This window comes from Pleuronectes platessa, chromosome 8 (genome assembly GCF_947347685.1).
Source record: "Pleuronectes platessa chromosome 8, fPlePla1.1, whole genome shotgun sequence".
Classification (NCBI taxonomy): domain Eukaryota; kingdom Metazoa; phylum Chordata; class Actinopteri; order Pleuronectiformes; family Pleuronectidae; genus Pleuronectes; species Pleuronectes platessa.
In genome coordinates this window covers 9,489,372-9,510,932 of record NC_070633.1, presented here as the reverse complement: position 1 = coordinate 9,510,932, position 21,561 = coordinate 9,489,372, and the positions used below count along the sequence as shown (strand labels likewise).

General features: G+C 42.3%; 1 protein-coding gene across 9 annotated transcripts; it reads right to left on the bottom strand.

Annotated features, from left to right (window-relative positions):
* Positions 1–1,292: 1,292 nt before the first annotated feature.
* On the bottom strand, positions 1,293–19,922 carry LOC128446502 (protein phosphatase 3 catalytic subunit alpha). 9 transcript variants are annotated; one of them, XM_053429581.1, is made up of 14 exons: positions 19,880–19,922; positions 16,926–17,113; positions 15,389–15,506; positions 12,875–13,020; positions 11,497–11,636; positions 10,098–10,175; positions 8,853–8,947; positions 8,608–8,733; positions 7,945–8,022; positions 7,723–7,807; positions 7,276–7,373; positions 5,826–5,857; positions 3,850–3,868; positions 1,293–3,599 (listed from the first exon to the last, which is right to left on the bottom strand). In XM_053429581.1, the coding sequence occupies exons 1-14, from the start codon at positions 19,905–19,907 to the stop codon at positions 3,421–3,423; spliced, it is 1,410 nt and encodes a 469-aa protein (XP_053285556.1). In that variant the 5' UTR covers positions 19,908–19,922; the 3' UTR covers positions 1,293–3,420. The 9 variants fall into 9 exon arrangements, with proteins under 9 accessions (XP_053285556.1, XP_053285559.1, XP_053285557.1 ...); XM_053429584.1 differs by having other exon boundaries at positions 15,389–15,500; positions 16,989–17,113; XM_053429582.1 differs by lacking the exon at positions 3,850–3,868 and having other exon boundaries at positions 5,810–5,857; positions 15,389–15,500; positions 16,989–17,113.
* Positions 19,923–21,561: the final 1,639 nt, after the last annotated feature.

The following is a 21,561-nucleotide window of genomic DNA, read 5'->3' as shown; positions in this document are numbered from 1 at the left end:
ATGGGCCCTTTATAATCAATACTTGATAATTAAATCAGGGGATGTGATATTTTGTTGTGTCAGCAGTCGACATAAAATAGCACAAAAAAAGGATAGCTGGAATGCAGTTACACCTTCAGTGAGAGCTGTATCTATTGAAAGTCACCTATATTGGTTTGATCTCAGAATTCAATTCAAACACAGAAGAGAGAGAGAGGGATGGTGCAGAGTTATCTGAGCTGGAGCTGTCCATCATTGGAAACACAGCACTGCAGGTGAACCCTCAGCTGAAGGGACCATCGGGACCGGACATGCTGGGTCAGGTTCAGACAAAATGTTTTCAATAATATTTGGGTGAAGGTGCCACTCGGTGCACAATCAGGGAGCTCTGCATAAACAGACCCGAGAGCAGTCAGCACCACAGCCTCTCCTTAACCATCTCTCCTCTCAGAACAGATAATATTCAGTTTTCAGAATTAATAGGCCACACTTGGAGGGAACATCTTAAATAAAAGCTGTAGCCGTACAACTATGTATATAAACACCAGTATGTAAAACCTAAAGATGGGGGGTCATATGTTTAAAACAACTGTAATATGCACTGAAACTTGTCTTTCTTTATTAAAGATAAAAATGATCAAATATTGTGCAAGTTTAAATTGTTTTATAACTGTAGAATTAAAGAAGTAAATAACACAATTACTGATTATTCACAAGCATTTTAGTTGTCAAAACTGCGTAAGTGGGTTTTAAGAAGACTTTTCTTCTTAAGACCGGTGGGTGGATGAGGCCCAATGAGTGATAATGTGTCTTTAGCATATGTGTTCACTGCCTGAAGCATATTGTTCATGTTCTTCTGTGAACAGGTATTGCCGGTTTTTGACTGGTTTTGATTGAGAGTTTCTCTATGGCATCAGTGTGTGTGTGTGGACTTGTCTCCCTTATGGGGACAAAAAGCAAGTCCTCATAATGTTAATCATTACATTATAAGGTGAAGAATTAATGTTAGGTTAGGTTAAGAGTTAGGCAAATATATGATCATGGTTAGAGTAAGCCTTTACAGTATGGAGGAAATAAAGACAAGGTATCGATTTCAAAGGTTCATGCATATTTTATTCAAGAGTAAAAAAGTGGATCGTCCCATGGGGCATGCTTACAGTGTTAGTGACTGGGGGAGTCAAACCGAGAGAGAGAGAGGGACTGTGAGAGAAAGAGAGAGAGAGAGAGAGAAGGACTGAGAGAGAGAGAGGACTGAGAGAGAGAAAGAAAGAGAGAGAGAGAGAGAGAGAGAGAGAGAGAGAGAGAGAGAGAGAGAGAGAGAGAGAGAGAGAGAGAGAGAGAGAGAGAGAGAGAGAGAGAGAGAGAGGACCGTGGCAACATTTCTATGGCACAGGGTCTCCCAGGGGGGTTCACCTCTCCCAAAGAAGCACAAGATCAACCAAGGAGCAACGAAACATGAAGAGCAACCAGCAGAGAGAGAGAGCTTAAATATTAAGAATAATGTCCATAATAAATAGAATCATAATAATCATAGAATCATAAATATCATCAAATAACATGAGGAATCATCAAGAGTCATGATCAGAGAGAGTACACTTTTTTCCTTTAAATCGTGACGGCAACACACCGGCTCTTCTGTTTAAATGTGTCTTGCTGCTTTTTGCTTTGAACAGCTCAAATTTTAACCATGCAATCATGCTTTGGCTGCCTGAATGCCTGTGCCTCTGTATATAGTATGGTCATTCGTCATTGCTAGTTTAATATTTGTTTATCATTATTCATATTTATCATTTAAAAACAACTCCTGTACATCGACAAAGAAAAGAGGAGAGAACGTGGACTCGACACTTTGAATAGTAGCTTACTGTCATTCTGTACAGTGTCGAAAGAAACCGGAAACACAGGTTGTGAAAAAAAAGAAAAAGAAAAAAACATAACACAAAATGAATACAAAAAATAAATTAACATTATGTACAAAATAAATAATTCATTATTCCTCAGTTCATTTATATCAACCAGAAAACCAGAAAAAAATTCCTACCATAGTGAAACACAGAGCACAAATATAATCTTCACATTATTATCAAAGAACTTAACTCTGCATGCACTGATGCGTTAATATAAATGCTTTACAAAGACCTTTTCTTCTGACTTCTTCTGTTGTCTTGGCTGCTACCTTCACCACAAGAGTCAGTTTCCTGTGTGAAATATCAATTCCTGCTATTAAGGCTGGAGATTCCCAGCCAATGCTGCTGTTTAGAAGCAGACAGAAAGGAGGATGTAGAAAGAGAATGGATAGAGAATGACTTCACATTTCAACTCCCCCCGGCCCCCTCAGAGACAGAAAGCATCTTAATTCCACTATACTGCATCGTGCATTGTGTGATCATATGCATCAGATGTGCAATAGAGCCTCTCTCTGTATCCTATTTACACATGGTAGGTAGGGAGGAACACCTCAGATCTGATCCGGCCCAGGTGTCAGGCCTTTCCACTAGAGTTAACTAGCCTGGGATCAGAGTTTTGGGGGGTGGATGGTTCGGGGAGGGGGGATCCTCCACTTCACTTCAGCTGGAGGACGGGTGCAGTGCTACAAAAGCAAAACGGGAATCTCCTCCCGAGAAGAAAAGGTCAGCTAGGACTCAGATTAGACGGCAGCCGAGATTATCTCACGCCGACAGACAGACCTCCACACCACACCACACTGCATGTTCGAACTCTTCTCACCCGCTGCCTGCTTTAGGACCAGATCTGCCCGTGTTTGCAAAACCAGGAGGAATTTTCAAATGCCTCACGGACATTACGTTACATGTTGAAGCATGTGCACGCAGGCAAGAGCAATTACAACCATATAAAATCAACCCACAGAAGGTTTGGTTCCATTTCCTGTTTCGCAATGCAAACATGAAAAATAACCAGGCAAATCTTTAACGTCCCAACCTTCCTTGATTGCCACTAACAACCCCCCCACCCCAATGTGCAAACACTTGATCCCGCCAGACACGACACATGCCACAGAGACAGCCACGTCATGCCTACACTGGTGATCCCCAACATACGAGGTGAACTGCAGCTCCTCCTGTTTAGCATGGGGACTGTTTTAGTAGTACTTTTCCTTGTTGTTGTGCAGTGACATGGGAGTGGTACTTCTCTAAATAGGGCTGATCAGTACAGTGAAGAGACTCAGCCTTTGGTGGTAACGTCCAGGTACACTCATGCCTTTACATACAGCTGAGGGCATTGGGAAGGGGGGCAGTAATCATGTGTGTCTGTTTGCATATGTGTGTGATGTTGTGTGATCCTATTGAGTGAATGAAATACTGTGTCGCTGTGTGATGCCTTTTTTTCTGGTGTATATATGCCTATGTACAGGTATCTTATAAATATGGTACCATATCAGTGTTGTAACTGCAGGTTTGGGCTTGTGGGAGTGTATGTCCATCACTCTATATTGCTGTTGCTGTCCGTCCCATTGGGCTCTCCCATGTTCATGCGGCCCATTGACAGGCCCACGCTGTTGACGCCGTCGCGCCGCGGTGGCATCCTCTCGTTGATCCGGTCCAGACCTTTGGCCTCCTCGAAACTGCTGATCCGATGCTGCGGGGAGAAGCCTCTGATGGCTGCAGAGACAGACACGAACACACAAACACACACACACACAAACACACACACACAAGCATACGTACATGCACACAGAGAGTTAATATCTTAAGAAACATTCAGTCAAATCTTGTGTATCCAAACCCCCTGGAGGACATATTCAGAGCACTATCAAATGTGAATATACAAACATTTACAAAACATCCATTCTCCTCTAATTCACCTTTTAAATGCTTTTGATTGCGTGCACCAGAAAGAACACTATTTTACCATTCTGATCTTGATAGTGCTCGCCATTTGGGAATTTGGATAGACAAATTTCTCTAGCAAATAATATGCAAATCTTCAGGGCTTCTACACCAATACAGACACACACACACACACACACACACACATATACATCAGCCAGTGTTCACAAGTTGTCTGAATGCTGAGCTAGGATTACTTTGATCTCACGGCTCACAGTGGTCAGTCAGTGCGACTTGGCCATTGATCCTAGATCAGTAGTCTGAGATGTCTGGTTCGAGCCACTAGGAGACACAGTATGGAACAAAGCTGCATGGGAGCAGTCGTTCATAAGTCCTGAAAACACGTTTCACTTCTGTGCGGACAGTTTGACAGTCAGATGCTGTTAGAGAACATTTAGCGTAAACTCCAAGTTTCCCTAAAATGCTGTGAACTACAGACGAAAATTCAAAAGAAGGACAAACGTGGGGTGTCAGGTTTGAATTTTCTCTCAGGTTGGTTTTTCCTAATTTTACAGTAAAACTATGCTTGAACTTGACGCTTTGAAATCAGCTGATCTGCGGTCCCAGGTCCGGAGGTGTGTCCTGTCATTTTACCTTTTCACACATGCGGCACACTCACAAATACAGTCATCTACTGTGTTACACAGCAGACAGCCTACACCCACCTACAAGTCACATAACATCACAGAAATACTCAACACAAGTGATTCCCATAATTTATTTGCTCAAACAAATTATGGGCTGTAGTTCATGTTGGCCAAGGACAGCAATAAGGGTACAAACACAAACAACTACAATTAACTAAGCGTGCAGAGTTATCACATCACCTATGTACACATAATATTTAATACAATAGAACACAAACACCATGACCACAATCTATTCAGTAGCAGAGAATAATTTGGCAGAACTGTCCTGGTGACGCCCGGTAATTCAGTAAAATGTGCAAAATGTATTTTATCTTCTTATGTGTTATTATATTCTCTCTTTTTCTTTACACTGAGGTTTTCAATTTTGAGATTAAGTTTTAACCTCAAGAACACATCTGTAGTAAAAATATTCAAAATTCAAGGTTGACTAAGTCATAGTTAGCAAATAAGTAAAAGTAGTTGCAGGAGCACTTTGACAGTAAAGCAGCGCAGACATCTGGGGCTCAGTTTGGAGGGATTCATGTGAAGGTTAATTTACTTTGCCTTCCAAAGAGACTACCACCATCTCCTCAGTCTTCTTCAGCAAATGTCTCAGGTCTCATCACATGATCTAGGTCACATCACCTTCCCTCTGTACTCACCAGACCGAAGTTCTGTGCTAAGGTCATATGATCATTTACTGGAGGAGGTCACAGAATATGGCCGAAAGCTCCTTGAAAAGCTGAACTGAACCTTGAATTAAGACTATTTTAACCCGAATAGAGTTTGAAGATTTGACAAATATATATTCCATCAACACTTTGCTTTTATTTTTTATAGCTTCACGAGTGACTGGTGTTCTGCCGTATTGTTGTAGAGCTACAGATTGATTGCATGTTCATTTTCTACAGTACTACAGTACCTATGAAACACAGAGATAACACACTGCAGACTACAAGAGGTCTTAGTGACCCTGCCCACCCTCACAACACCCACTCCCTCCCACAGTCCCGCTCTTCTCGTATGTGTAAGAAAAAGTTGTGTGATGTGTGTGTATGTGTGTTGACAGAGCAGGTGTAGCGGTATTCCTGTTTACCAAGTGAAGGAAAGAGAAAAATGTGTGTATGGTTGTGTTGTTTAATGTGGCGGATTCAGCGTGGAGCAGTTTTAGGCTTTATTGTGAGTGGCTGATGCGGTTAGAAGAGCTGAGTGCATCGTGGGTAAAGAAATTCTATGACCTTATGAGCATGGGTTGCTGAGAGCGCAGCCATGCTGCTCACATGCACACCTGCACACATGTGCACACGTGTGCGCACACAACACACACACAGAGTGAAATGAGTGGGATTTTACCTTCAGCGTCCTTAACTGTCTCGATGGCTTCTATGGCCTCAATGGTAGCTGAAGGATGGGCAAAGATAAAAGAAGAGACAGGAAGAGAGAGAGAAGATGACAGTCCAAGAGGGTAGATGAAGTGCAAAGAAGGAGGAGTAGAAACGGGTGGAGGCTGAAACATGCTTCTGTGCAGTTATGTGTAAATGTATTGGCTTCAAGACACAAAGAAGTGGTTATGGGAAATCCTAGCCCAGGAGAGGCCTCAAAAATCTCAGATAGATGTCAAACGGTTGGGTTGGTTCATCACCAAAGCATTGGGCGATTTGTGGAGGAATGAGGTGGGATTCCATCCCCATAAAGCAAAAATCCTCCCCCCGGAGGTCAGGGCAGAGGCACACAGTAAATTTCAGACAGAATGGCAGTGGAAAAACATGATAAAGGGCAGGATGATTGTCAAGGGGGTAAAACGTGTACATTGTAAACTTCAACGTCTCAGGTTTGAGGCCAGCCAGGGACATTTGTTACATATTACCCCTCTCTCCTCTCAATCCTCACGTTTTCATGGACTTTTTCCACATGATGGTTTAACATAGCCTGTCTTCAAATGGAGTCGTGCTCATATGAACGCCTCCCTCTTCTGGTATCTCCACCTTTTCCTGTGATCTGACATTTATCAGAAGTGATTCAGGGCATGGTTGTACATTTTTCATTGAATTGTGAAGTGTAGACCATTTCCCTCTATCTCTATGTATTTGTACTGATTGTTACCTGAAGGCTAGCTTGCTAAATTGTTAGCTGAGAGTACTGTTAATATTAGGATCCATTTAGCTGTTGCCTAGTAGTGCTGTTCTCACCACTCTACCACTTAAACTCCCGGTGCACTGTGTATGTGACCTTGCACATCGTAACCAGGAGCTCATGAGTTCCATTTGAAGGCAGCAATACGTCCCGCTTTGACAAATCATGGTTTTTTGCAGTTTGTGTTGGCAGACGAGTGCAAGCATGGACGCTCAGCGTTCACAAATTCACAGACTTAAAAGGATGTCTCAGGCTTTAGTCAGGTGAGGAACTCAGGGCACTGAGGTCATGACAGGTTCAGAGTTAGCAGTAGCTGCTGTTAGCTCACACACACACACACACACTTTAGCTGTATGTGCCCTCAATGCCTGTCTCCGCAATACTGTCCCTTAATGTAAAGGTTATTCTCTCGCTCACTCACACACATAACCAGCAGGCTGTTAGTATCCTCAGCGCCGGTGAGGTGAGGTGAAGAGGGTGACTGAGTCAGTGAGGCAGAATGATGAGGAGAAAAACAGCAGTCGAGTGGGAGATAAGGAAAGAGGGCAGGAAGGAAGATGGTCCAAAGCAGATATTCAAATTGAATCTGTGTCTGCTTGTGTATCTTTTAAATCTACTTTGGAAGGTGGGCTCTCGGTTTAGATGCGGAGTGTGTCTGTGTGTGTGTGCAGGTGTGTGATACTCACCGCTCTGCAGGGTCTGTTTGCCCCCAGACAGCACTCCGCTGGGCAGCATGCCTGTAGGGGTCAGTCCCTTCAGGGTCAACACGTTCTCACTCTCCTCCCTGAGAGATAGAAAGAGATAATATGTGTGTGTGTGTGTGTGTGTGTGTGTGTGTGTGTGTGTGTGTGTGTGTGTGTGTGTGTGTGTGTGTGTGTGTGAGTGTGAGTGTGAGTGTGAGTGTGTGTGTGTGTGTGAGTGTGTGTGTGTGCAAAAAGGGAGATGGTGAAGGAGTTACATAGAATTACACACTTCCTGACGCAGGACATCTGCAAGCAGTTTAACATCCTTGTGGTTTCAAACCCACAAAGTGACAATCAGATAACTTCTGTTTAATTTCTGCAGAAATGAAATGAAATACTACATGCGTTGGCAGTAAGCACACACACACGCACAACCAGGACTCAACCCACCGTAGAACAGAGAACATTTTGGCCATCTTCCCAATGGCTCGGATCTTGTTTTTGATCACCTCTTTCCTTGCTGCTGCTGCATTGGCTGAAAGACCAACAAACACACACTCAGACATACATTAACAAAATAAATGTTACAAAAAAAACCTGGTTAATGACATATTAAATAAAAAATGTAATTAATTCTATATGGCTCTAATGTTAACACTGTGTGTTTGTTACCATCGTAGATTTCCTCTCCGTCGTTCACAAGTTCGTCGTCAGAGCAGATACTCAGGACATTTACCAGCATCTCAGTCACTGCAGGATCAAGAGAGACACACACATTCTCAGGGACATGGGGACACCCTGGTGGTTTAAACACCCAGCTGGAGACTCTTGTTGTCTCCATTTCTCCCTTTCTCCTCATTTCCTACCATCTATCTACTGCTGCTCTAGGGAAGGAGAGAATCACAGTGAACTCTAGTTACCCACATGTCTCTAATCCAGTAAATAGGGGTTGTTTAGCTTTTAGAGCTGATGTCACTGCTATTTTTAGAGAGTTTTATTAAGTGGTGCTTCAAACAGAATGATTTTACCTAACACAAAAAGTATGAATCTCTCATATGGCCAGGAGGACTGCAACAACTATTGGACACATATTTCATAGTACTCTGAGGAACTGTGTCCTTACATTACTCAATATAAAAATACAAGTAGCCAGTACCAGTCTGGCGCTAATCAATTGTTAAGACAATTATGTCAGTGTCAGTACTTTCAGTGTACTGTGTGGAAGAGTCTAGACAAGGTTGTGTGTGTGTGTGTGTGTGTGTGTGTGTGTGTGTGTGTGTGTGTGTGTGTGTGTGTGTGTGTGTGTGTGTGTGTGTGTGTTTGTGTGTGTGGTACCCTTCTCTCCCACGAAAGGCAACGACCATGTGAAGACGTCCATGAAGTTGGGAAGCCAGTAGGGATGAGGAGAACAGTTGAATTGACGAATGTTCATCACATTGTTCTCATACTTCAGCACCGCCGCTAGACACACACACACACACACATACAGATATTAGCCTTTTCCCTAAACACTAACACACACGTAACACATGTGATACTAAGAAGAAGTGGAAGATTGTGTACATGGGTCACTGTCAGACCTTTGTTGTTGTAGACATCCAGGTAGTTTGGAGCAGAGAAGATGGTGATGAGCGAGGGAAAACCTGTAGTCTGACTCTTCCTGTACATACGGTACCTGAGGAACAAGCAAGACAAGCAAACCACCCACATTACAGCCGTTCAAATAAAACACTACTCCGTGGCTGAAAACCAGAGGATTTGCTCTCAGCCGTTTAAACCAGACATGGACCGTTTGAAGACTAGACAGCCACATGATTAAAAATCAGAACAGAACAGAATCCCTGGCATGGCGGAGAAAATCTGAGAGCTGCTGAAATCTCCTTGTGTTTAAAAGAATGAGTGAGAACCAGAAGCTAACACTTTGAGTTTAAGACTGGCACTCAGTAGAGCACATACCTCCGTGTAAGGCCCCACAGTTCCCCCAAATGTAATCAAGCTGTACCAAATTTTTAACACTGATAAATATCAGTCTCCTAAACATGCAAGATTTTTTTTAACAAGATGCCTGAGTTATTACCAGGGAAATCATTAAAAAAGAAACTAAATTAAAACACCACATCTCGTATTGTTAAAGAAATAGACAAAAATCCCTGGATGATCATTTGAAAGCATAAAAGCTTCCTCTGCCAGTTGTCTCCCTTTAAGGATGGACTAATTACAAAATTCATTACTAATCTGGTATTCCAGGTACAAGTGCAGCAGCTTATTCTACTAAAAATATCATTTCTATTGTCCTGTCCTTTTTCCAAGTGCACCTAGACTAGATGGACGATTACCCAGACTACCCGGCTGCATGACCAAAATACTGTTAATGGGTTCAGCGAACAGCAAAACTCAGAATAGCTCTGTCTTAATTGCAGCATTATAGTTCGAGGATTTTCACTGAGATAACAGATGCTGGTAATGCATTTGGATTTGTTTGGGGTCAGGAAATGTGTTTTGCCCCCACTTCTTTTTTTTTATTGAGACTAGTAGTGCAAGCCTCACATGGCCGTGTTGCCTTAACGTGCTGTTTTCAAGAAGTGAGTTATTCAACCTGGATTTTGTTATGGATGCTCTCAGTGAGACAAACTCTACCAATAATAATAACACAGTTTAATGGTGACAGGGGGTTAAATTGTGGACCCTCGTTTTCCCTTAATGTGCCAATTCCTGCACAAAGAGAAATAACAGGCCGGCACATGATCAAGGTAAGCAATTAAATTAAATGGTGCTCCCTTTTTAAGCCGAGAGAAGGACTGAGCTGTGACAGTCAGTCAGCTTACCCAGCATCCTGTGCTTCATGTGCTCTGATGATTGACAGCAGGTTGTTGGTCTGTAGGAACTCACACACTGCTGGGTAACTGGAGACAGAGAGAGAGAGAAAGACAGACTTAGAGCGAGCTAAACAATCTGAAAAATGGCAATGGAAAAACATCCAGGAGAAGAAATATCCAAAAAGATCCAGTAAAGACCGCATTACATAAAAAACGTGTCATTTGCTATAACATTAAGACAGTTGTATACCACAAGACAGATGAAAGTGTTTTAAGTCTTGCAGTGGGAGATCAGTAGGCCTCTTATTTTCTAAAGTCATGTCTGACAGGGACCAGCAGGGGCCATTAGTGAGCGCAGACAGGCCTCAGTTCTGTGGAGGTAGATTGATGCCTTGTCCGCTTAAAATGTAAAATGTCATGTCATAACACCAACTTCTACACTCGAGGACGAGCCCAAAGCAGTTCAACTTCAGCTTTGCCTCTTTTACATTCCTTTATTTTGATTTTTTGAATTACAGCTTTCATCGTCCATCCTTCCACCACCACCACAACCCTCCTCCCATGTTGCTCTCCCTCTTTCTCTCACTGTATCTTAATATCACTTCATATCTGGCAGGAGTAGCCAGTCGTCATAGCAACAGAACCGCGCAGTCTCCCTGGGGATTGTGGGATATCGTTTCATGCTGAAACGGAACTGTGAGTATGTGTTTGTGAATGTGCTGTTTGTGTGTGTGCGTTTGTGTAAGTGTGTGTGTGTGTGTGTGTGTGTGTGTGTTTGTGTGTGTTTGTGCGTGTTGTGTGTGTGTGTGTGTGTGTGTGTGTGTGTGTGTGTGTGTGTGTGTGTGTGTGTGTGTGTGTGTGTGTGTGTGTGTGTGTGTGTGTGTGTGTGTGTGTACACTGGCCAAGATTTTCTGTCTCTTGTTCAAATCCCAACCATTATTGTCTTATCTTGGATGTGGTGTAACCAGGCTGGACGGGTCTCTCCTCTAATAACCGACATCCCAAACCAACTACCAGAATTCCACCTTAAACTTATTAGATTCCTGGTTTATACATGAAAGCCACATCTCACTGAATACCAGGCACTCGCTTACAAGGAACCCACATCATTAAAACATATTGAATAAGCCTCACACAACACATTTGAGAGAGCCTACCTCACTTCTGGCTGCATGCTGTAGCTGGTAATTTCAAAGAATATTGTTTCTAATGTGTAATTTTTTTTAATATATGAATATTTTATTCTTTCTGGGTTGTTTGGACACCAAGTTGGTTCATAACACTGGGCTTCATAAGTGCAGGGATCTGTTATATCAACACGAACAGACTAAATTCATTCAAATCACGCTAATTTTCTATTTATCAATTTTTTGTCTGAGTCATCCTGAGGAGTAGTTTTGTCCTGTACCTGTAGAAATAGGAGCAGCCTCTGACTGTGTTGTGGCCAAAATACTCCTGGGTCTTCTCGTTGCCAAAGTCTTCCAGGGGGTCGGCCCACAACAGGTCGCACATGGGCCCAAACGCTGGGGGCTCCTTGAACCGGTCCAACTGGGACACAGGAGGCACACAGACAAACACACACAAAGAAACACACAAAATGTAAGCTTACATGTCAAGACCAGCACACACAGAAATGTACATGTAGGACCAAATAATATATATATCACACAAAATGTTCTAATCAACCACACACATATATGCATAAATAAATACGGTATAAATCGGAGGAGAAAAAAAGCGAACACATAGTGCACACAAATGCACACAAACACATACTGTCAGAGCAGAGCATCTCCATGGCAACCCTCACCACACAGGGGGAGAAGATGTCACACCAGCAGATTCACCATGGAAACACTGCAATTAGATGAGGAAGTGTGTGTTCTCATGTCTCTGTGTGCATGTGTGAGCCTTTGTTTTCTGTATTAAGTGAATACATACAGACTGCGTGAGCGTCTTTTTCACTAATGCATCTTCTGGTGTCTTATGAAGTATCTACCTAGCCAGTGCAGGCCGAGGGTAGAGTTAACTTACAAAAATATAATTTTTTCTTTAAAAGTAAGGAATGATTAATTAAGTGAATCTAGTTTTAGCTTTAGTGAAGGCTAGCTATGGTTAGCTCACAGCTAGTAAAGATGGACAAAAGTGAAGCCAAGTCTTCATTGCCCCCTGGTGTCTGGCTGCAGTATAGCTCACTAACCCCACCTCGATAGGACATGGAATGCATTTGTTTCGAGGTAGTTCTTATCACAATGAAGTATCTTCTAGTGAGCATGTATCTGATATATTTGGTTTTGTATTAAATTAGTAGGTTATTTGATGCTTTAATTTAATAATATAACAACAACGCGGAACTGGACGAGCGCATGTATCAGCAGGTTTTTAATATTGTCTCAGAACACCACAATGGCAACTGTGCAGGCTCCAAATGACACGAAAGGTGCAAGATGTTTTAGCTGCATTTTTATAAAACAGGAGAAAGTGGAGATGCATCATTGCTCATTATATATATGATTTTCATTGAGAGATAACTCTTTTGCTTTAGCTAGTAGTTATCTCACTCTGTGTGAGTTCAATCTGACCACAGCTTCTAGATAAACAAACCACAGTGTAGATATTGCTGCTTATTTTTTTCAACTCTTTTATGTACTAACTCTAAATTTCAGAAAGCCTACACTATACACTATATGGCCCAACATTTCCATACAGATGTCACAACCCAAATCTTGCATAAGTAGGGTAGCACTGTTCCTTCAAACTTTGTATATGTGCGTGTCTTATTTTACCTTCTTGATGTCGTCCAGCGTGTGGATCTCTGGTGAAAGCCCCCCATGCACACAAAGGAACTGCTGGTTCATCAGGGCTGCCAGGGGCAGGCAATCAAACGCCTCCATGCAGGAATCATACACCTGCTCCGAGTACTTGATCTTACCTGGAGGTGGATGGAGCCGTGGAGAGACATTTTCAGACGTAAGACAAGAGAAGCGCCCGAGTATGTTTTGACATGCATTGAACAGCCACTATCCCCAGACATGTATAGTCGGTCCCTGTCACTCAGGGTGTGACTGTTTCATATCATACACAAACACACTGTACAAGAAGAAATGCAGAGAAGAAACATATATGAAGCCTTTACATGGATGGATCTGAAGAACTGAGTCATTTTAAGGCCTCAGACTGACTTGTTTGGTTCCTCTCAAAACATACTTTAGTCCACTTGAGCATAAAGGCGCCAACATGTAGGATTTCCAAATAACACGTTAATAATGTATGCTTCCATCTCTTCTCCAGCACTTGACATGTTTATCTCCTCTCGAATGATTTCGAAATGCCACTTCCTAGATAAGAAGGCATGTTGCTAAAAAAAAACTGATCCATATTAGTAACATTGCATATTATTACAGGCAACATATTGATGCAAAAACTCCCGTTCGAATTCCAGTGAACAAAATCTGACCCAAATATACACATGAGGCAGCGTAACTGTTTGGCAGAATCTTTGCTCCATGAAAAACTCCTTTGATTTGGCAGGGATGTCGATAGAGACATCCAACACGCAGCATCTTTAAGGACATTTCACACATCAGCGTAACAATACATCTGACACAAAACAATATCACAGAATTAAAATAGCTGAAAGGAGATAGGGGGATGGAGAGAGAAGAAGAAGATGGAGGAAGAAGGGTGGATTTTGGATGACAGCGAGCAGGGAGGAATGGAAAGGGAGAATGATAATTTTATAAAGAGAGATTGATGGGAGGAGACAGGAGAAGGAGGAGAGGTTAAGAGTGGTGAGAGGGAGAGAGTGAGGAGAGGCGACGATGAGGAGAGAGGGATGAGAAAGTGGAGGGGGAGTGCGAGGACACAGGAACGACATGTACAAATCAAAGCCAGTATTGTAGAGCGTTTCAGTGTTTGTGTGTGTGTATGTGTGTGATAGCGAGGAGTGTGTTTGTCAACCTCTCCATCTGCCTCGTGTAGAGCAAGAACTCATTACTGCTAGTCCACCAGTTGTCAGCCCCTTACTCACACACACGCAAACTCAAACATTTATGAAGACACTCTTGCACACGCATGCAGTCAATGTACATGCACTTGCACACATATACACACATACACACAGCAGATGGTAATTGAGGGCGACCACTATTCGCCATGAGCACCAGGGGAAATTAGCTCCCTCGTCCCTTGGCCAATCGGACACAGAGGAGTAAGTCCCTGAGCCAATCATTACAGGCCAAATTAATTTGCTGTAAATCACCCACTATCGTACAGGACGGCGAAACTCACTGGCAGAGAGAGAGAGAGAGAGAGAGAGAGAGAGAGAGAGAGAGAGAGGAGAGAGAGAGAGAGAGAGAGAGAGAGAGAGAGAGAGAGAGAGAGAGAGAGAGAGAGAGAGAGAGAGAGAGAGAGAGAGAGAGAAACAAGGACTGGGGGTGGGAAGAGGAGATGTAAGAGGGATGAAGACGAAGAGGAGGAGAAATAGGATGTGGAGAGTGGAAAAGGAGGGAGGATGCAACCTGCTAGTGACAGAGGAGGATGAGGAGAATCTTTGAGAGGGAGGAAGATAAGAGAAAAAGCCCCAGAAAGTATTAAAGTTTAGCTGAGACAGTCAGTCGATGTATCGATCAGTAGATTGACAGAAGATTAATTGACTTTTTGCTAAACCTCTCTCCTGAGCAGCAAATGATCCAATCAGAGTGTAACTAAGCACAGCAGAGCTGTCAGGGTTTGAGTCGCACATTGTTGAAGAAGTGTGTATAATGAGAGTAATACTCAACATCTCAAGAGTTTCGAGGGGGGTAAAGAAGTTTTAGTTTTTGTAAAACCAAGGTTACAAGAGCGGATGTGTAAGGAGCAAGTTAATTGCTGCAAACATTAGCATATTCAACTAGCTAGCTTACTTCCTACAACATAAGAATACAAGGCAAAGCAGGAACCTTCTTGTTGTGAGGTGACAGCATTACTGCATCATTGTGTGGTCTTAGAAATAACATTATTTCTAGAGCGGCACTTATTTATTCCTAGAAATGTTATATAATGAAGTCAAACTGATGTTTAATGTTATGTCAACTTGTGCTTTGAGCAATTATGATGGACAATTTTATTAATTCGTATTCTAATAAAGTCTTTGAAATCAGCAGATTAATACAAATTAAAATAATAATTAGTTGTAGCCTTAACTTTAACAGAGAGATGTGATATGATATATTATGAAGTAGGAAGCAGAGGGAAGAACAACAGAACGGTTGAAGTGATGAAGCAACATGAAACATCAGGAGGAAACAAGAGTAACTCACATTCTTGTTTGAAGGTGAAATATTCGGTTAGATGTCTACATTCATGGTTTCCCCGTAGAAGAAAGAGCGTCTTTGGGTAGAGGATTTTCAGTGACCACAGGTATAACACACACTGAGGGTTCAACCAGGAGAGAGACAATGACACTGGTTAGAGAGAGCAGCTCGATGGAAAGTACAACATTTAACTTTAACATTTTAATTTTGAGTACATTTAAAAAAAGAAATTTTAACAAAGTAAAACACATTCTAAGTATTTTTGACTGATTGTGTATTTTAGATCCAGTCATGAATTATTTTGATCAACAGTATTTGTAACATTCAAAGCCTTTTATTTTGCTAATACTTCTTCTTAAGACATCTGGTTCACGGACATAAAGTGGACGTCCCATATACTGTGCATGCTACACTTCTTTTAGATTTTTTTAGGGCTAAGCTAACAAAAAACAATTTCCATTTTGACCCTTCCGTTTTTTGTGTTTTGAAAGGTTTGTATTACTGTTGGGAAAATAGTCTAGATAAGTATAACAGTTTACCACTTTCTGCTGTCCTAATCCTATTGCTCTTGTAGCTATAACTTCATATAAAAAAAATATCAAACTATTCCTTAAAACCCACATTGCAGAGAAAACAACTTTTGCTTTACTACATTATTCCTTGTTAGTAATTGTATGAGACAGAGTTTGGGGTCATTTCACTTTCAGCTCTCCCAAATTAAATTCAAACTGGAGATCCAACGTGCGACACAGAATCACAATGGAGCCAGTTTCTAGGAATTCCTTCACTGTCCAAATTAATTGAGCTGAAAGCAAATTGATCCGCACTCCAGTCTAAAGATAGACAGAAACAGCATTTTGACAAGAATCATCCCAAATCAGACTGTGACGATCCAGTTAGCAGGGGAAAATAGACTTAAAAAACACCTGTAGCTCCGACCAGTTTTTTCTTTATTAACCTACTAATAACTCATGGAGTGTTATCTCACTTTTACACAGTATCACCACTGTGTCCTTAAAGTGTGTCGGGAAGGTGACCGACCTGAACACTGCTCCGAATCACTGTATGTGACACATCATGTCCTGGTGGCTCAACAAGCTCAGTCACTCGCGTCTAAAGAATCAAATGTCCAATCAGCCCTGTGGCTGATCTCCTCTCAGCTTCCACACATATTTCAGATAGCAACATGTTCTACTTGTGTCAGTGACTACAGACCTTGAATCCTTCTTTGTCTGTTGTGTCCTATAGGAAAACACTGGCTACTAATTCTGAATAGTGCCTGAAAGCTGATCTTTATATTGAGACTCCCTGTCCATGAATTTTAGATTAACTCACCTCAGTCTATGTGCACATTGTCAGACACACATTGTGTCAATGCCAAACTGAAGTCCCCTTTGTAAATTTATAATACATTAAATACAGAACAGTAGTGTAACTGTATACCACGTAGTGACATAAACCTCACCCCTGGAAAAGGCCTAATGAATTTAAGGGCAATAGTGCACTATCATTCAGTTGTAATCTCACTGTATATGTAATACATTGGATACACACACAGCAAAATGGAGATGTGCTGCAGAGAAGTGTGTACAGTGTCCGTCCTCACCTCAATACTGAAGTAGCCCCTGTCCACATAGTCCCCCAGGAAGAGGTAGCGTGTGTTGGCAGGAGAACCTCCCACTTCAAACAACTTCATCAGGTCAAAGAACTGGCCATGGATGTCGCCACACACTGAGGACACAGCACACACATCATGAACACTCGGAGCTGCCACACAACTCAGCTAACAAATGTGGGAGCGTCTCTGCCTCGGTGGCTCCATTTGACCGGATTTGCATCTGCAGAGGTATATGTGTCCTGTGTACTGAGCTAGAAACCCCACTCATCTGTCTGATGAAAAACCCAAAGAGAACACTTGATAAAAAGGGTCTAGTGAGATCATTTGAAGGCCTTTGTTTTGAAATGCATCAAGGATCTAAAAAATTAGCCTCTACATCAAAATTCTCTGCCAATTCACCTTTAATGCTTTGATTTCTGTGTGAGTATTTAGAACTGACACAAGTAGTAGAATAATTGTTGGTTAGTTCATCAATAGAAAATGATTGGGTGGCCAACTTTTAATTTGATTCATTTTTCAAGCAAATAAAAGAATATTTTTGGTTTATATCATAGACTGTATATAAAGATGGACGACATGGCAGATCCCCAAAAGTGAAGCCAAAGCGCCTTGATCGTCATAAGCCTGACTAATGTGGAGGGAACCTGGTCATAACTAAAAACTCAAAGTACACGTCAAATGTTCATCATTATGTCTATGAAACATTTTCTAGTCATAGCAAGAAATCAAGAAAATAAACAGAAAATTAATTAATATTGCAAATAAATAGTTTTAGCCCTAATGCTTAGTTTGAGTTTACTGTTGTACTCCAACACCTGTAATTTTCAATGCATCCTTTTCTGCTAACTTCCTGGATAGAGCCTCATAAGGTCGGATTCTGTTCATTCTTTTTCCGATTCTCTTGTCTGTGTTTCCCACAATTTCTTCAAGTGACATCCAGGAGAATTGGATCTAATTCAGAATATGCTTCACATGCTGAACATATATTCTGAAAGACTTCAGCACTGTGCCCATCTGTATGACGTGCCAGCAGACATCTTCCCATCCACCTCCCTCACCATCTGTCTGGCCTCTCCTTTCAATTGCAGTTGATGTCATAGTTGCCCCTCTGCAGACATTATGCGATGGTCATTTCACATCTGTCTGTCGTCTGGCGTTTCTCCATCTGCTTGCCATGTTATTCTCTGTTTTTGTGTCGACTCCTCGGCATTCGCTTTTAATTTGAACTGGGAATTGGGAATGCAAAAATTGGCATGAGCGAAACTGATCTGTGCCCGTCGGCTTTCTCAGACCTGTCTCAGTGTTCTTCCAGATGCCTCTGTGTGACACCCGAAAAGAGTCAGCTCAGATTTAACCCTTTCACCTGCCTGTCTGTTTTATAGATGGCCGAATCTTAGAGCATTTCTCGAGAGACTGCATCAAAGTGCTGTTTTCTGAATATCTTCTCAACAATACTTTTGCATGTCTACATGGATCTGGACATCTTTCTGTAGTTTTATCGGCGAAATCTTTTTTAAATCAAACTTAGACAAAGTGTTTCTGGGTCAGAATTCGTACAAGTGGAGAAACTTGGAAAAAGGGATCGATAGGTTGCTCCTTGGGAACGAGCTGGTCTGAGAACAGCTGTACTGAGCTCCCTATGATCGACTGTCTCTCCATCTGCCTGTCTGTCTGTCTCCGTCCCCGGGGATCTGTACCTGTGAAAGCTGAGCGTTGTTCCCACAGTGCGTGGGCCCGACAGCCCACTCAAAATTGTCTCACCACTCGCACTTGCACAAACACACACATGTACAATCCGAGACACACAAGTACATTAACTAGGTGGTGTCAGGAGGTTGAGGTGGCCTGAGTCCGCCTGCCAGCTAGTCTGTCTACTCTGACATCGTCTACCAATCTTGTTTTCCATTTTGTTTCTCATTCTCCTCCTTCTCTCCACATACCCCCCGGTTCATACCATTTCCTTGGCAGGGGAATACATGCAGAAATTACCAAAGCCAGCACCTGCTGCTGTGAGGTACATGAGGGCCTACTGGTTTTTCTCAGTGATGTGCCACCGAATAACATTTCACATTAAAAATGAGGGAGATTATGAATCAGCCAATGATTCTGGAATCTGATTATTTCATAATTGTTAATATTCTGCCTTTTGTTGTGCAGCTCAATTCTCTGTGTCACTGTTTCTATCCGTGTCCTCGCTGTTAAAGTGCGTGATCTGTTGCCACTCATGCATGTATATAAACAACATTGTTTTTTCATGCAAGACGCCCCAGACTGTGCTTTGTAAAACAATTTTAAAGGAACAGTTCAACTTGTGGATTATAACTATATTCACCTTTTTGGTTAGAGTTCCATGAGATTAAGAATAATACAAGGAGCAGATTTACAGTTTAAAATAAAGAGTAGAAACAGGTGGAAACATCTCGAATTAACCTGTCAGCAAAGCTCACCAATGCTACATCCATACAAATATATTCTTTGTTTGAACACACCACAACTATTAACCTTATGTTATGCTCTGGAATAGTTCTTGTCCAGAAGTAGAGACTGCAGGACGTTACCACTCAATAAATAAATAGTTTGGCACATAGCTTAAAATTGGTTGAACAAATGACATATTAAAGTTCAATTGTTGAGCAAGCTGTTTCCCAGTTTCCAGTCTTTATGCTAAGCTAAGCTGTTTACATTAACTGTTGTATTTACTGTGCAGACATGAACCAGTGTGATATGTTTCCTCATTTAACTAACAAATGAAAACAAATACATATTTCCCTGAATGTCAAAACTATGTCATTTACTGATATCAGGATTAGCTACTGTTATTGCCCTGCAATTCTTCACTATATTACAGATTTATTTTCAGTTTCATCACTGTACCATACCCGTGACTGGCGCCTCAATGTCCAACATAGTGCGCTCCTGGCGCAGAATGGCGGCACCCTCATCGATGATGCGCAGGGCCACAGCCTCCTCCAGTCGGCCCTCCTTGGTGAGATGAGCTTTGAGCAAGTCCACCCGCGGCCGGCCCTCTGCGTCGAACACCTCCTTCATGGAGAGCTGGTGGGCCAGGGGGAAGGGGACCGCTGTTGAAGGATGTTGGGATGATGGCCAGGTGGGCGAGGAGAGAGAAATAAGAAGGTGCAAATAGGAATGGAGGCAGAGGATGGAGCCAGTGATGGAGAGAGGGGGATGAATTATAGCAGGTATACGAGATTAAGAAAGAGGAGTGTTTAAATCAGTGGATGTATGGGTGGAGGGGAAGTAGATTACAGAGGGAGTGAGAGATGTTGATGCAGGGAAATGAGAGAAGAACATTTATTAAAATGCAGAAAATGATTTAGTGGCATTTCCTGTATACTTCAACAAGCTTGTCCACAAACATCAGCGGCCTTCAATCTTCACCATTATCCCGATCACACTTCTGCTGCAGGTTTTGATTGTGTCTGTGTGTGTGTCTGTGTGTGTGATGGAAGCCTAGGCGTGTTGTAGTGAAGCAGGGGCTGCCAGAGTTATCAGGGCTGCCTGCCTCTGTTCTGCAGTAATGTCTTTCTTACATAATGAAGGCCCTCAGGGCGCTGCTGGAGAAGGGGGTTGACTGACGACGGGGGTGATACAGCAAGAGCGCACAGCTGCATGTGAGGAGTCACATACACACACACACACTTACACATACACACATACGAAAACACTCTCGACAAAATGCAGCCACGCACAAGTGTTGTTAACAAACAGGAACAAACTCAGTGGCAAGAAACAAAAGGCAGTGGCACAGGGGCGCATGCGTACATTATGTATGGCACAATGGAAGTAACATGCATGAACGCACGTGTGTGAGCCTATAGTGGCGCACACTCACATGCACACACACACACACACACATTGAAGCTCATAAAGGTATTGTTATGCAGGATCCACAGAGCCTGTTGGAGCCCCACTAGTGCTAACACAGATAATGGCCTAGATCACACACTAAAAACTAGGCCTGGCTCTTTCACTCTTTCACTCTCTCTCTCTCCCTCTACACACACACACACACACACTTTAACTCTCTCACTTTTGTCTCCGTTTCGCACTTGCCCCTCTTGCCCCTGCTCGTTTTTTTCTTCTCTCTTTCTCTCGCTGCATCTCTCTCTCTCTCTTCCCGTCGCGGGGACAGGCTGCAGTCTTTGCTTTCACACTGAGGTCCATCATTACACTTTAATGTGATGCTCACATTTAGGAGTAAAAGCATTTCAACAACATCCACATGGAAGCAGACAGCATTGCTTTATGTAATCACTACTGAAACATCAGCACTGTTTAGCCAGCTAGCTATTGGGTGGGATGGGGTGTTCAATAACCAATAATTTACAGTAAGTTTACAGTGTCATTAGGAAATCTTTCAAATACGTCTGTTGATAAAACTTATCTACATAACGCACCCCTTTTTCACAGCATTACACTGAACCCAACACTCTGAGATGTCCCAGCACACTACGAGCTGCCAAGCTGAAGGAGGTCGGTGTTCCATCTGATTAGAACAGTGGATTCTACACATTAAACCCAGTTTTGCGCTTCGGGTTTG

Bases quoted from the DNA above. Each gene is read 5' to 3' on its own strand.
- LOC128446502 (XM_053429581.1), bottom strand. From the start codon at position 19,907: ATGTTGGACATTGAGGCGCCAGTCACGG. The intron at 15,507-16,925 runs ATGTATTACATA...TCCTGGTTGAAC, and splicing joins TTTTGCTGTGTGTGTATCCA to CCTCAGTGTGTGTTATACCT. The intron at 13,021-15,388 runs GTGAGTTACTCT...ATCCACCTCCAG, and splicing joins TTTCACCTTCAAACAAGAAT to GTAAGATCAAGTACTCGGAG.